The 15,643-nt window shown below is 39.8% G+C and overlaps 1 protein-coding gene across 1 annotated transcript in view; it reads right to left on the bottom strand.

Annotated features, from left to right (window-relative positions):
• The window catches only part of SPEF2 (sperm flagellar 2), a gene marked incomplete at its 3' end in the record, with an annotated part of 87,637 nt that overhangs the window by 3,615 nt on the left and 68,379 nt on the right, over positions 1-15,643 (bottom strand). Inside the window, exons 24-30 of the mRNA XM_081316383.1 lie at positions 14,059-14,196; positions 11,333-11,493; positions 8,788-8,965; positions 8,280-8,514; positions 5,730-5,849; positions 4,083-4,221; positions 2,913-3,142 (exon numbers count right to left, since the gene is read on the bottom strand). Of these exons, the coding sequence (XP_081172509.1) occupies positions 2,913-3,142; positions 4,083-4,221; positions 5,730-5,849; positions 8,280-8,514; positions 8,788-8,965; positions 11,333-11,493; positions 14,059-14,196 (1,201 nt within the window). The remainder of the gene's footprint in view (positions 1-2,912; positions 3,143-4,082; positions 4,222-5,729; positions 5,850-8,279; positions 8,515-8,787; positions 8,966-11,332; positions 11,494-14,058; positions 14,197-15,643) is intronic.

The following is a 15,643-nucleotide window of genomic DNA, read 5'->3' as shown; positions in this document are numbered from 1 at the left end:
ACGCCAAAGGCGCACGGAACGCTGTTACCTTCCCACCGTAGTGGTCCCTATTTTTCTACTTGCATTTTTACGTGCTTTCGAACTGCTAGGTTGGCAGAAGCTGGGATGAGTAACAGGCGCTCACTCTGTTACATGGCACTCGGGATTCGACCCGCCAAACTGCCGACCTTCTGATCAACAAGCTCAGCGTCCTAACCCATTGAGCCACCACGTCCCTGTAGCAAATATATAGAATACCTTTTAAAGTAAGAAATGTTAATAGCCGTGGTGGTGTAGTGGTAGAATGCACTACCGCAAGCTACTTCTGTTGACTGCCAGCTGCCAGTAGTTCAGCAGTTCAAGTCTGACTGACTCAAGGTTGTCTTAGACTTCCATCCCTCTGAGGTTGGTAAAAAGAGGGCCCAGATTGTTGTGGTCAATATGCTGACTCTCTAAACCACTTAGAGAGGGCTGTAAAGCACTATGAAGCGGTATATAAGTCTAAGTGCTATTGCTATTAATAGAAACCTTGTTTTTAATTCAGATATTATAGGGGAACAACCTGTTTCTGATGAAGCTATCACAGAAGAAAATTATGTTCTGCCAGTTGAATCTAAACACAGGTTATCTGCAGAAACTTCATCCTTTCATCCAAATGAAAAAAAGCAGCACTGTTTTGAAATGCAAGCATGTAAAAATGGGGTGGGGTTCTATCGTAAGGTAGAAAGCTGCTTTCATCATTTTGCTCCCTCCCTGGTCCTGATATCCAAACAATATCTAGCAACATATAATAGTTTTCGTCACAAGAGATGAATGTGTCAGGTTTCATTTAACTCATTATGTTATTTTTGTAACTGTAATTTTGTCCTTTCTTATTTTCATATTGATTCCTTAAAAGTTCATGTGAAAATGCAGCCATTTTCTATGTACTGTTTCCTAATAATACATTTTTTATTTGTTTGCAGGGCAGACATTGTAACCTATTTCATACTATTCAGAAAAGTTCAGAAAATCGTACTACTCTACTCGTGTTCATGTATTTGTTTAGGAATTTCAACCAGGTATGCTTATCTAAAATAACAACATAAAAAAACACCACACTAATAAATTTCATCTCTATCCCTAGAAAAAAGTACTTTTATAAGGAGGAATAATCAGGGTTATAGGTAGTCCTCGCTTAGGAACAATTGGGACTGGCAACTCTGTCTCAAAGTGCCGTGGTCCCTAAATGGAAAACCACATCCTTGTTTTGGGCTAATGTTATCACTTCTATTCAGTTGTTATGCAAATCACTGTGGCTGTTAAGCAAAACATCATGTGACCACAACTTCCTATTTTATTTCTATGTTCTCAATTAACTCTGCAATAACTCTAAGCCAGATGGGAAGCATACAAGTAGTGATCATGTGATTGCAGGATGCTGTGATAGCTGTAAATGCACCTAGTTGCAAAGTGCAATCACATGACCCTGGGATATGGTCATAAATGTGAGGGCGACAATCATAACTGTGAGGATTGGCCACAAAACTATTTTTCTTAACACTATTGTAACATCAAATGGTTGCTAAATGAGATAATCGATAAACAAGGACCACCTATACAACTATCCACCTATTGTACGAATGGATATTATAAATTAACTATGGTCATGTGGAGTTCATGAAAATCTTTCCTTTTTGTTATTTAGTATATATTTATGTATTTGTATTATTTTTAGAAAAATGCCTATTTACAAAAATTTAGCAAATATATTATAACATTTATAAGCAATTCTTTGAAATCTTTTTAGAATCTTGAATTAAATAGGTCCTTTATTTTGAAGAAAATGTATGGATTGTTAGAGCGATATGATATTATATGATATGGCTAAATATTAAGACAGTATAGAAGTATTAGGAAAGTGGAAGGCAGTACATTGGAAGACAGCCTAAACAGAGACACGAAAGATCATTGAATAGAGTTATCTAATGTCTAACTATTGTTAGTTAAAAAAATGCAAAGACACACCATGTGGGTGTACATGAAATAGAATGGGTCCATCTGAAATATGAATATAAAAAGAACCTCTAAGAGTCTAAGTCAAAAGAACTTTTATTGAGGGACCTATATGTTAAAAGAGGGACGCAGTGGCTCAGTGGGTTAGGACGCTGAGCTTGGTGATCAGAAGGTCGGCAGTTTGTCGGGTCAAATCCCGAGTGCCGCGTAACAGAGTGAGCGCCTGTTACTCATCCCAGCTTCTGCCAACCTAGCAGTTCGAAAGCACGTAAAAATGCAAGTAGAAAAATAGGGACCCCTACAGTGGGAAGGTAACAGCATTCCGTGTGCCTTTGGCGTCTAGTCATGCTGGCCACATGACCACGGAGACGTCCTCGGACAAGCGCTGGCTCTTCGGCTTTGAAACAGAGATGAGCACCGGCCCCTAGAGTTGGAAATGACTAGCACGCATGTGCGGGGGAACCTTTACCTTTACCTTTTATACGTTAAAAATGTGTTGAGGAACAATATCAGGAAACTGCAGTGAAGAAAAGTAGGCTTTTTTTTAAAATTCCATTTATATCCCGCCCTTCTCCGAAGACTCAGGGCGGCTTACAAGCTTAGCAGTAGCCTTCATTCTATGTATATGCCTGCTTATTAGGGCTTTCACACCCACCCCCAAGCGGCATTATTACAAAGTCAGCTTAATTGCCCCCAACAATCTGGGTCCTCATTTTACCTACCTCGGAAGGATGGAAGGCTGAGTCAACCTTGCACTATTAATGTATAAAAAGATCTAAAGGTTTTATTTTAAACAACTAATCAGCATTTTGTCCTGTTCTTAACCTTTGTAGAAACACTTTTATATACTATGGACACAAATATACTATTTCAATATTATAAATCTTGAATAGTCATTAATATGCTTTTATAAATCTATATAAAAAGTATTTTCTTACCTTTAGGTGCCACCTGTAGAAACTGCTTATGAAGAGTACTAAGCTGTGAAATAGTGAGCGTACTGTTTTTAGCAGTCTCCACAGATGGGGGACGAGGTGGAAGAGGAGGATCTTCAAATATTTTTATATCACCATTAACGTAGAAATCTATTCCTTCCAGGACTAACTCAAACTGAATTCTGGAGGAAGTTTCAATACGATTGCGGGCAACCCCAATTAATTTATCCACACTGTAACGATACATATGCTTGAAAATGAAAAATGTAGCAAAACTTAAAATTAATAGTTTTATTGTCAATTAATATGTTTCTACTGGCTTTGTCCCTAAAACAACCAGTAGGATTTTTCAACTCCAGGCATGCTATTAAAATCTCTAATATTCTCTCTTGAACATGTGAAACCAACAGCTATTGAAATGCCTGTATTGGAAAAGTATAGCAAGTCTCTTGCTGGATTGAATCTCCAAATTTTCATTATGTCATTTGACTTCCTATGAAATTGGACTGAATTTTTTATTATGTTTGAAAAACTTCTGTACTGAAGTATTCATTTTATGGAGAAAAATCCAATGGGAATTACACAAAATCACGATAACTTCTCATTTCCAGGTACAATATGGATACAAAAAGTTTGGGATTGCCCACTTTAATAACTCTCTCCAGATTGCATTTCAGTTTATGGATTAGCACAAACAAAACAGTTTCAGATATGCCAAAATGTAAGAAGAGCAGACAGACCAAAAGCTTGTCTTCATTTTGCTTGGGATTTCACACAGAAAGAATAAATAAAAAGTGATATTTCCTTCCATTTATGGAAGCCTTAGTGAATCAAAGTAAGAGTGGTAAACAATTGCATGGGCTCATTCAAAAAAAAATAGTTAGCTATTCAGAAAGAAAGAAAACCCTATCTTTCATTTCTCACAATAAATGCTACTTTAAAACTATAATTCATACAATCAGAAGCTCAGTATTTAACTACATATACACACCCAAGCATAAACTATTATTCACAATTTGTTTTTATCAGAATTATAGAAACATAACTGTATTGTCTTTATAGATATTGCAGAATTTCTGCATCTTATTTATTCAGTCTTTTCCTTAAGCTTAATGGTTTTTTCCTGATTTCCTCTATTGTAACATAATATTACTTTATTAAACAGTTTATTACCTAGCCATTTCAGCCAGAAATCTCTCTCCAAGCCATTTTTCCATATTTCTGTATGTTTCTTCTGCCTTTGATTGTAGATCCTCCAGGAAGGCTAATCCTTTAACTTTTAACAGCTCAAGACGAGATTTTGCAGCCTCCGCTATTTTAAAAATGGCTTGTAGTTATTACAAATCCAACCACATTCCAATATTTATTAGATTAAGTATTATGTAGGAAACAGAGCAATTACTGTATTTTCTGGCGTATAAGACTACTTTTTAACCCATGAAAATCTTCTCAAAAGTCAGGGGTCGTCTTATAAACCGGGTGCTGAAAATTTAGAGACAGGGCTGGCTGGAAAACCTGGAGCAGATCTCCCATTTAGTCTGTGCAGGGAGAGCGGGACCAACTGGAGAAGAAGCTGCAGTCTGTGATTTTTTACAGGGTTTATAGGGTTTCCTGCCTTAGCAGGGGGTTGGACTAGATGACCTCCAAGGTCCCCTCCAACTTCTTCTTCTACTTCTTCTTCTTCTTCTTCTTCTTCTTCTTCTTCTTCTTCTTCTTCTTCTTCTTCTTATTATTATTATTATTATTATTATTATTATTATTATTATTATTATTATTATTATTATTATTATTATTATTATTATTATTATTATATCCACTTGCACTGTTTTATGTTTACATGTTTGATGACAAACAGCCTTGTTTATAAGTGACAGTTTTTCTACTAAGCACCTGCATGTCATAAGCATTTGAATTAAAATTACCATATTAAAATCAAATCTGATGTTTTTTAATTTTTATTTAGTGTGCGTTGGAAGAGGGGTAGTCTTATATGGCGAGTATAGCCCAAACCCTATAATTTAACAGGAAATGTAGGGGGTCGTCTTATACGCCCAGTCGTCTTATATGCCGGAAAATACGGTAATTCTGTGTACAGGTAGTCCTCAACTTACAACAGTTCATTCAGTGACCTTCAAAGTTACAAGAAGGCTGAAAAAAGTGACATGTGACCGTTTTTCACACTTACAACCACTGCAGCATTCCATGGTCATGTGATCAAAACTCAGATACTGGGCAACTGTTTCATATTTATGATGGTTGCAGTGTCCCGGGGTTATGTGATCACCTTTTGGAACCTACTGACATGCAAAGTCAATGGGGAAGCCAGATTCACTTCACAATCGTGTTACTAACTTAACAATTGTTATGATTAACTTAACAAGAGTGGCAAGAAAAGTCATATAATGGGGCAAAAGTCACTTAACAAATGTTTTGCTTAGCAACAGAAATATTGGGCACAATTGTGGTTGTAAATCAAGGACTACCTTTATCTGCATAGTTGGATTGCTGCAAAAAAGGATCTTATAATGATGCAAATACTTAGTTAACATCCAAAACAAATGTCTATGAAGATTCTCAATCATCCCGATCATAGTTGTCGCAAAGGTGCGAATGTTCAAAAGGCAACTGGACTCAACAACTAAACTCAAGAAGCTTCTTAGATGAGAAGTGAAACGTTTTCAAGAGAAAACAACAACAAGAAAGTCCAGTTGCCTTTCAAACAACGTTTTTGTGACTTCCAAAACAAATGTTGGGGTTTTATTTCATTTTCTCAGCCCCAAACAGATAGATATTTAACTATTCTGTTTGCAGAAATTATACCTTCATGCTCCAGTGCAGCAAAATATTCCTGTTTCATTTTAAGCTTCAAATCTTGCTTCTTTAATTCTTCTGGAGATAAAGGAATTGCTATTACATCAGTGGTGGATATACTATGTGTACCTGGAGGAAAAAGTAATATTGTAAAGAATCTGAAGGTAATAATGTATAAATAGCTATTATCTTTGTATTAACACAGCTAATAAAGTAATCTATGATTTCTCAAAGTTTGTGATGCTTTGTTCCCCCAATGAATGCAGGTAGTCCTCGACTTACGACTACAATTGAGCCCAAAATTTATGTTGCTAAGCGAGAGCTGTCACGTGAATTTTGGCCCATTTTACAACCTTTCTTGCTACAGTTGTTACGTGAATCACTGCAGTTGTTAAATTAGTAACAGGGTTGTTAAGTGAAGCTGGCTTCCCCACTGTCTTAGCTTGTCAGAAGGTTGCAAAAGGGGATCACGTGACCACAGGACCCTGCACCCATCATAAATATGAGTCAGTTGCCAATTGTCTGAATTTTGATCATATTACCATGGAGATGCTATAATGTTGTAAATATGAAAAATGGTCGTAAGTCACTTTTTTCAGTGCCGTTATAACTGAACAGTCACTAAATGAATTGTTTTAAGTCGAGGATTGCCTGAAAATGGTTGGATCATGCTCAAGAGTGCATAGATAAGATAGATTGTCAAGGCAGAATGGGAACACTCTGTAGTTATCGTTCAGTTATGTATAGTTAAACTTTTCTGGCTTTTTCTGGGGGTACTTATTATGTTGGGTCCTGGCACTGAGTCTACGGACCATCTCTAGATAGTGCAAGCACTGCACTTGTGCTCAAGCACAAAATATTAGGAGCACTGCGAGTGAATGATGCCTCAAGACTGGTAGGGGGAAATGAGATTAGGCAAGAGGGTCCTGAACCTGGCCAGGTCATCTTGGATAGCATTTAGCCAGGCTGTGCACAAGTTTCAAAAGGCCAGTCCGCCTTTTGAAACTTGTGCATAGGCCAGCTCAATACCAGCAGCTCTGTGAAGGTCATCCCCATCTGAGTAGAGCAGGAGTGAGCGCAGTCCTTCTCAAATTTGCTGGTTACCCTCTGAGAGTTCTAAAAAAAAAAGGAGTTTCATTCAAGTATTTATAATGCACAGACTGTTTTAAAAGTCTGAACTTCATTCATTTATCAAGAGTTGTTTGCCTGGGGAAATTTCCTGACAGTGAGAACAATCAGCCAGTGGAACAGCTTGCCTTCAAACGGTGTAGGTGCTCCATCACTGGGGGATTTTTATTTTTATTTTTATTTTTAATTCCATTTATATCCCGCCCTTCTCCGAAGACTCAGGGCGGCTTACAAGTTTAGCAGTAGCCTTCATTCTATGTATATGCCTGCTTATTAGGGCTTTCACACACACCCCAAGCGGCATTATTACAAAGTCAGCTTATTGCCCCCAACAATCTGGGTCCTCATTTTACCTACCTCGGAAGGATGGAAGGCTGAGTCAACCTTGAGCCTGGTGGGACGCGAACCTGCACTAATTGCAGGCAGCTGGTGTTACTTAAGGAGGCATTAGCCCACTGCTCCACCAAGGCTCTAAGAAGAGACTGGACAGCCATTGGTGGAGCAGTGGGCTAATGCCTCCTTAAGTAACACCAGCTGCCTGCAATTAGTGCAGGTTCGCATCCCACCAGGCTCAAGGTTGACTCAGCCTTCCATCCTTCCGAGGTAGGTAAAAGGAGGACCCAGATTGTTGGGGGCAATTAAGCTGACTTTGTAATAATGCCGCTTGGGGGTGTGTGTGTGAAAGCCCTAATAAGCAGGCATATACATAGAATGAAGGCTACTGCTAAGCTTGTAAGCCGCCCTGAGTCTTCGGAGAAGGGCGGGATATACATGGAATTAAAATAAAAAATAAAATAAAAAATTTGTCTGAAATGGTCTCCCGCTTGTACAGGGGGTGGGCCTAGAAGGCCTTGAAGGTTCCTTCCGTCTCTGATGTCTGTTATGTGAGTTAAATCTGCAGCAATAAACCCAAATAAAGCACTCCTCTTCCCTGAAAAGTTTCTGAGCATATACTTGCAACCAGATGTTTTCAGCGTGTGTATGCTTCCTCCCCAGAGTTAATAATCTACTGCAGGGGTCTGCAAACCTTGACAACTTTAAGACTTGTGGGCTTCATCTCCCAGAATTCCTCAAGTCTTAAAGTTGTCAAGGTTGCAGAGCCCTGATCTACTAGATCTTAGCAAGCTTCAGGACAAAAAACCCTAATCTCAACACTTTCTGAGTTCGGGGCAAAAGGAGGAAACTCCCTCCCATGTGCCATAAAAGGATCTGTTGGTATTGCCTCAGCTGGACCATTCCTCCTTAACCTGGCACTTCTGAATGTGCCCTGGAAGTACAACCTAACGATTCTGCAGTTTCGTTTCCATTACATCTGGAAGATGCAGAGAAAGTTTATGATTCTATAGAAGAGACTTGTTTCCTAGTCTTCTAGTATCTGTTTGCTGGTCGTGCTTTGTATAGGACCACGATATACCACTAAACTCTGTTTACCTTTCTTTTTTCCTTTTTTAGCATCTTTGCTGTCCTTGTCTTTGACATCTTTCCCATCTTTTGCTTCTTTCCCACCCTTCGCTTCCTTTTCGCCTTTTCCTCCTTTCCCTTTCCCTTCCTTTCCACCTTTGCCAGCAATTGTTTGCGAAGATTTGAGGCGCTCTTTTTCCTTCATTTCCTCCTGAAGTCGTTCCTTCTCCTCTTCCGCTTCTTTGGATTGTATTTCGGAACTCACCTGAAATTTTATATACCAACATTTATTAATAGAAATATTAGGAGCGTTAAAGCAGAACTGTGGTGAAGATGTTTTTTGAGCAAGACTATAGGAAGTCCTTGCTTAACCACCACTCACTTAGCAACTATACAAAGTTATGACAGGAACCCCCCCCCCCAAAAAAAAAGCAGTGAGGACCTGGTTCCAGAGTTCCAACATCATGCACACATTTTGTTTCTCTCTTCTATCCTCAAACATCCATGAGTCATCTCTTTAAATAAAGTCTTTACCTACCATGGAAGATATAGTTGTTACAATGTGATGCCATGTGTCTGTGAGCAATTTCTCTTCTGGGTTGAAATTAAATATTACACTTTCTGAAAACAGATCGTCCTTGAGCTTAACTGGAATCAATTTGATCCTTTCTCTGTTAACTTCTGGTGAAGGAGATCTGTGAGCAATCATAGGTATTCTTAGAGAGAAAAGAAGAAGAAAGAGATAAGTAACAGGCTGAGTTTTGCTTCCTCAGAAACCGTATTTTTAGTATATTAAGTATATTTCTATAAAGTTTCAAAGTTTTTAATAGAAAAGGTGGCACTAGCATCAAACCTGTGGCTGACGTTTTGGGTTGGCTACACTTGCAGCGATGCCCAAGAGTGAGTCACAGGTTGCAAGTTCTCCCACTGTCCATAGGACATTTAGCATGTAAATTAAATTTTGGATTTTCTTGTTTCTTGTATCATCTTGCTTGGGGAAGAGTTTTTGAAAATTCATTTTCATACTGTTTTAATTCAGATTAATACCTACTTAGGTGTATTGCTTTTATTTTAATTAGTTAATAATGACTAATATATCTCCAATCATGTATTTAACCATTTTCCCTGTCTCACTGAAAATTACAACCTACTAACAATTGTTGAATATTCCATGTGGCCATTTTCATTTACCGTATTTTCCGGCGTATAAGACGACTTTTTAACCTATGAAAATCACCTCAAAAGTTGGGGGGTCGTCTTATATGCCCAGTCGTCTTATACGCCGGAAAATCAGCGTCTGGCGTCTGGCAGGAGCCGGTAGGGCAGTCCTGCGCACACGCGCACTCCCCGGCTGCTCCTTAGCAGCTGGGGAGTGCGCGCACGTGCAGGACTGCCCTGCCGGCTCCCGCCAGACGCTCTTCCCTCTTGAGGCAGCATCGCTCCCCAGCTCCTAAGGAGTCCTCGGGGATGCTGCCTCAAGAGGGAAGAGCGTCGGGTCCTGCCGGCTGCCGCCCGACGCGTCACTGCCTGCAGTTTCGAGCCTGAGCTCCACCGTCCAAATGAATCTCATGCAACGTCCCAACAGGTCCTCCGCTTTCATTTCCACTTCGGATAAACAAATTAAAGGGAGATTGTTCGTACGACTCTCGGTTCCAGGACAGCGATGGAAGTAGAGGCAGTGATCAATTTCCTGTGTCCGATGGACAAATCAGGACCCAGTGACGCCCAAAGAGGTGGCGCCTTCCTTCTCTTCCGTTGCGAGCTGCTCCAGGGATTCCACAGGTGGCTGCGCGTTCTGGTTAGGGAAGGCAGCTCCTCCTCGGCTTTGGAGACGAGGTGGATTGGGTGGGGAGGGGAAAGGGGAAGGGACGCTTTCGTCTTATTTTCTATCTCTCGCTCACCTCCTAGCCATGATTCATGATATTTACAGCTGCCCGGGACATTATGTACTTGTAGGGTAAGCCTGGGGGAAGGGAATTATTGGGAGGAGCTGCGGGAAGGCATTAGGGAGACAGTGGAGGAAGAAAGTAGCGATGATCTCTTCCCACCCTCCCCTCCCCGGTGCTAAAAGGGAATTTGGGTGTACCCGGAAAATAACATTGTCGGCGGGATCTAGGCGGATCTTTGGAAGGAGTCTAGCTGTTGCTGGAGTCTTGTCTTCTAACCCGCTCCGTAGTGATCTTGCTGGAACGGAAGGTTTGCTTCTCCAGGAAAGCTAATCAGTATTAGAAAGTTAGCACAGGAAGCGGTAGCTTCTGTTCCTTTCACAGCCAAGAGCCGGAAAACGTTTCTTCCAAGATTTGGAATCGCAGTAGAAAAATAACTAAATTTGGAACTTTTCAGCATATGGTAAACGCCAAGAGAAATACAAACAGGTTGAATGGATTTTCGGTCTGGCCAGCAAGATCCAATGTTATGTATGCTAACTAAATCATAATCAAAGCATTAATATATATCCAATATGTGTGCACAAGACAAAGATCTTAGCAGGGCCGTTATTTTACTCTTGGGTTCTGCCGGCTCCCGCCCGACCTCTTCCCCCTTGAGGCAGCATCCCCGAGGACTCCTTAGGAGCCGGGGAGCGATGCTGCCTATAGAGGGAAGAGCGTCGGGCGGGAGCCGGCAGGGCAGTCCTGCACACACGCGCACTCCCCAGTTGCTAAGGAGCAGGCGGGGAGTGCGCGAGTGCCCAGGACTGCCCTGCCAGCTCCCGTCAGACGCCAGCCTGCCCTGCTTCCTCCACAGTGAGAGGGGAGGGCGTGCCTTCCCGGGCTCCTCGCTGATTTTCCGGCGTATAAGACGAAAAATCTTAAAAATCACCTCAAAAGTTGGGGGGTCGTCTTATACGCCCAGTCGTCTTATACGCCGGAAAATACGGTAGCTATTACTGTGTTATTTGACTGGCCCTGGTTTTCCAGGGCCTCACATACAGGTGTTTTATATCAAACACATACACCCCTTTGTAAAGCAGATGTTTCATATATAATGGAAGTATATTCATACATGTATTCTTTCTCCTATTTACATGTGCTCCAATACAAACATATCTATTAATTAGTGCAGTTCTGCCATTTCTAACGTACATTTTCATCTTGCCCTCTTCCACAGATGCTCTTCTTTCCATAAGATCTTTCAATGGTATTCTGGTAAAGTCGGAGCTGGTGTCTGTTGGAATTTTGCCTTCCATTGCTCTATAATAGTCATGCAGAAGCTTTTTGGTATCTTGGAAACGGTCCATTTCATTCTTTATGATGTCCAAAGAAAGCAAAACAATTAATCCTCTTATCCCTCTGAAAATGCAAGACAATTTTACAACATCTACACGTCTATAATGATGTTAGAAAACTATTCTTAAAACAATCCCTTCTCATCTTTACAATTTGGGTTCCAACATTTTGGAACAAGGGAGCTAGTGCCCAGTTTTTTTATGTTTGAGCTACATGATAATAGTGTTAAAACACTTTATAATGCCTTGGTAAGGCCACACTTGGAATACTGAATCCAGTTTTGGTCACCATGATGTAAAAAGAAGTCGAGACTCTAGAAAGAGTGCAGAGAAGAGCAACAAAGATGATTAGGGGACTGGAAACTAAAACATATAAAGAACAGTTGGTGGAATTGGATATGTCTAGTTTAATGAAGGGAAGGACTAGGGTGACATGATAGCAGTGTTCCAATATTTCAGGGGTTGCCATTCTTGATCATGAGAAGAGGGAGTCAAGGTATTCTCCAAAGCCCCCGAAGGCAGGTCAAGAAGCAATGGATGGAAACTAATCAAAGAGAGAACAACATAGAACTAAGGAGAAATTTCCTGAAAGCTAGAACAATTAATCAGTGGAACAACCTTCCTCCAGCAGTTGTGAATGCTCCAACACTGAAAGTTTTTAAGAAGAGACTGGACAGACATTTGTCTGAAATAGTACAGGGTTTCCTGCCTGAGCAACGGGTTGGACTAGAGGACCTCAAAGGTCCCTTCCAACTGTATTACTGTTATTGTAACACTATGGGTTTTAACTGTATGTTAATTAAGTATCCACTAAATAATATTGTTACTCATCTTGGAGATTTATGATACTGTAGCTAAGCCAACAGACCTGACACAAGCTGAACATATTTTACTAATCATAATTAAGAGAGTAGTCATAAGATTGTATGCATCATTAATTATCTGTATGTATGATTTCTCTACCTTAAAATATCATGTATTTCAACATCAACCACGCAAGTTTTAACAAATGTTTTAACAAGTTATACTACATATAGCAGCTATGATTATTAATTATTTGCAATTAGCATTGGTGAAAATACAGTGAATGTAACACTAAACCATGATATGCGGAACAAGTAATAATGGTCTTGTTTATCTACAGATTCTACAGAATAGAGCAAAAATATGAATAATTGTCCAAAACCATTTGGTTTGGGCCTAAATGATAAATTTCATTCAATAATTCTTCAATTAACACTTTAGTTTCATTCTACAATGATATTTAAATCCAACAAGAAAAATAACGTCAAGTACAATTTGCCAGGTTCACAGAATCTGTACATCTGAGACCAAACTTTATGCACCTGTCATGCTTTTGATTTATTATTAGACTAAAAGCCGCTAAATATATAACTGAAAAGTAAAAAAAAAACAGTGCCATGTATTCATGGGAAAAGACACAGAACCACAATCTCAAAACGGGGAAACAGAGACAGAAAGAAAGATAAAAAGATAAAATATAAAAATCCAGTTGAGCAGGACAATTATCAAGTCAAAAGTTTCAGCTTAAAGCCCTTAAATCTGTATCTAGCGCTTGCCAATCCAGGGGTCTTGGGGTTGAACAAGATACAAGACACAATACAAGATACAATACAATAAAGATAAAATTACATGACAGTATCTGTCCTAATGCTATCAAACTTTTGGGGGGCACTTTGTTGCATTTATGTCTAATATTTCTCCTATATGCCTCATTCAGGGTCCATTATGGGCCTACAGATAACGATGCCATCCCTTTGGTCAGGCACATGAAGAACCGGGATGCTTGCATCTGATTCTTTTGAGATACACTTAATGAATATTGGGTTTATCTTCTTTGGATGACTTCAGACAAAAGCTGGAGAGATTTTGTTGGGGATAGACAGCGGGTTAAATTTAATAGTCAATTATGATTTTATGTTTTTCCATTTCATTATATCTGCCCAGTGGCACAGAGAGAAGACATTCACCTTTAGGATTCAGATGCTTTGAAAGATGGACAAGAGAATAAGAGTAGACTGGTGGTGGTGTCTTTGTTTGTGTGTGTATGTTGGTGTCCTTTCATAGTTCGCCTCCAAATTGGTTATTGATTTGGAGCTGTTGCCTCTGGCCAGACTTGCACTGGGATACTTGTTTGTACAGGCAAAGCTATCCAGTCACACAAAGCTAAAACTCTATCAACAAACTAAGAGTTTACACATGCCAGAGTTTATACATGTGGTATTTGGAGGGCACAATAAAGATCGCAATGAGAAATGTGATTTGGTACCCAAAGGATTGTGCTATACAATGTGAATGTGACATCCACGCTGCAATGCAGTTTTGAACATTCATTTTCTATGTAGCCAGAGGGTTCCACCGCAAGTGGATTATAGAAGTGTTACTTAATAACACTCCAAGCAACAAATAGCACAAAATGTAGAAACCTATACATTTGAATAGCGAAAAATATTAATTATAATAGCTATTTTTCTAATAACCTAGTTATTCCTAGATTGAACCAAAAGTTCATAACACATGAAAATGCAAAGCTCCTTCTATCGCTTAAGTTCTATTTCAGACCTGCATAAGTGAAAAGATGTGGTTCATCAGAAGCCCAATTCGGTCTGGCAACCAGCCATCGTTCATGATATCACAACGTTCTTGCTCAGCTTCATCTCTCCTGTTTTCACAGATATCCCACAAACGATCCCTTAAATCCTAAAAAAAACAACCTTAAACATCTAAAAAGTTTTATCCCAACCCTCCCTGCCCATCCCAATAAACTAGCCAAATACAATTCCACTGCAGATATCAACTGCTACATTGCCCACTTTTACACAAACTGGGACTAAGGATCACTCTAAATATAATCAGTTTTAAAGGTGACTTAAGGAGTACAAATTTATATTAAATCAATTAATCAAATTAAATGTTTATGTTTACACTGAACTTAGTGATCAAATGTGGTTCTCAAAGCCAAAAATGTGGTGTATCTCTGCCTTATATGTACAAAACCATACAGAAACCCGTACATTTTCATGGTTTCAATGCAACTGATACAAAAACTAATTGTATCAAATCACAACTTTTTTTCATGGAGTCTGCGCTATCTGCAGCCTCTCTTTGCCAGAATTGTTGCTGCCTGCAAAAATAAAGGACTAGATGAGACTTTTTTTGGCAGGGACGGGGGGGGGGGGAAATGGCGGGAGACAAAAGCTGCCAGTATGGATCTAATATCCTCTACGGAAGCCTGGAATGTGCATCACATGCAAAGGTGAATTGTGAATGTGACTTGGATACTTTCTTTCTACAGAAGCTTTCATTATCAAAACCAGTTCTAATGGGTCAGAAATCAGATCATACAGAGTTATTATTGTTTTTTAGATCAGTTTTATGGTAAAGATCTTGGGCCATATATCACAAAAAACTCCTTTCAGGGGCCCTGTAATCCTTTAGTGGGCGGATGCCCTTCCTGACGCCAAGCAGAGTTCGAAACAGACATTTTTTTTCTTTGAGCCTTGGAGAGGAACTTCTGCTGCTACCTAGGATTGAACTCTCAACCTTCCCAATGGGAGGTAAGCGTATTCACCACTAGGCCACCATGCCATTTATTGGCCATACATCACACAGGGAGGAGAAACATGTTGATTTCCAGATCTTCAAGCAGCTTCAGCCAACTGAGCCAATAGTAAGGAATTGTGGAAATGTAAATGCAGAGCATCTGGAAAAAACTACCATTCTTAACTTACACAGTCCAAGGCTGTACAATATGATGGATATGTTATTGGTGGCTAATGCTTTTATTATCATTATAAGGTGCTGGGGGAATGCTTCTCTGTGGCATTTTTTTTATGAAATGCTTGTTAGAAATCTCTGTCTCTTGCAATTTAAAATATTTCTCTCTTTTTAACAAAGTAAAATAGCTCAAATTGGAGGGAATCACACTTTGATTAGTATGCAACAACTATTCCAGTTATTAGGCAAAGCAAGAACAACCCTGTCCCAGAACTAAAGCTATAGGTGTTTTCTGGGGTGTCAAGCTCAATTTCATTGAGGGCCGCATCAGCATTGCAGTTGCCCTCAGGGGGCCGGGTGGGTATGGCCAGGGTGGGCGTGGCCTACTGGGTGGGTGTGGCTAGAATGCGTATGGCTTACTGGATGGGCG

Source organism: Vipera berus (genome assembly GCF_964194415.1).
Source record: "Vipera berus genome assembly, chromosome: 2".
Lineage (NCBI taxonomy): Eukaryota > Metazoa > Chordata > Lepidosauria > Squamata > Viperidae > Vipera > Vipera berus.
The sequence above is the reverse complement of the archived record's forward strand: the minus strand, read 5'-3'. Positions and strand labels throughout refer to the sequence as shown.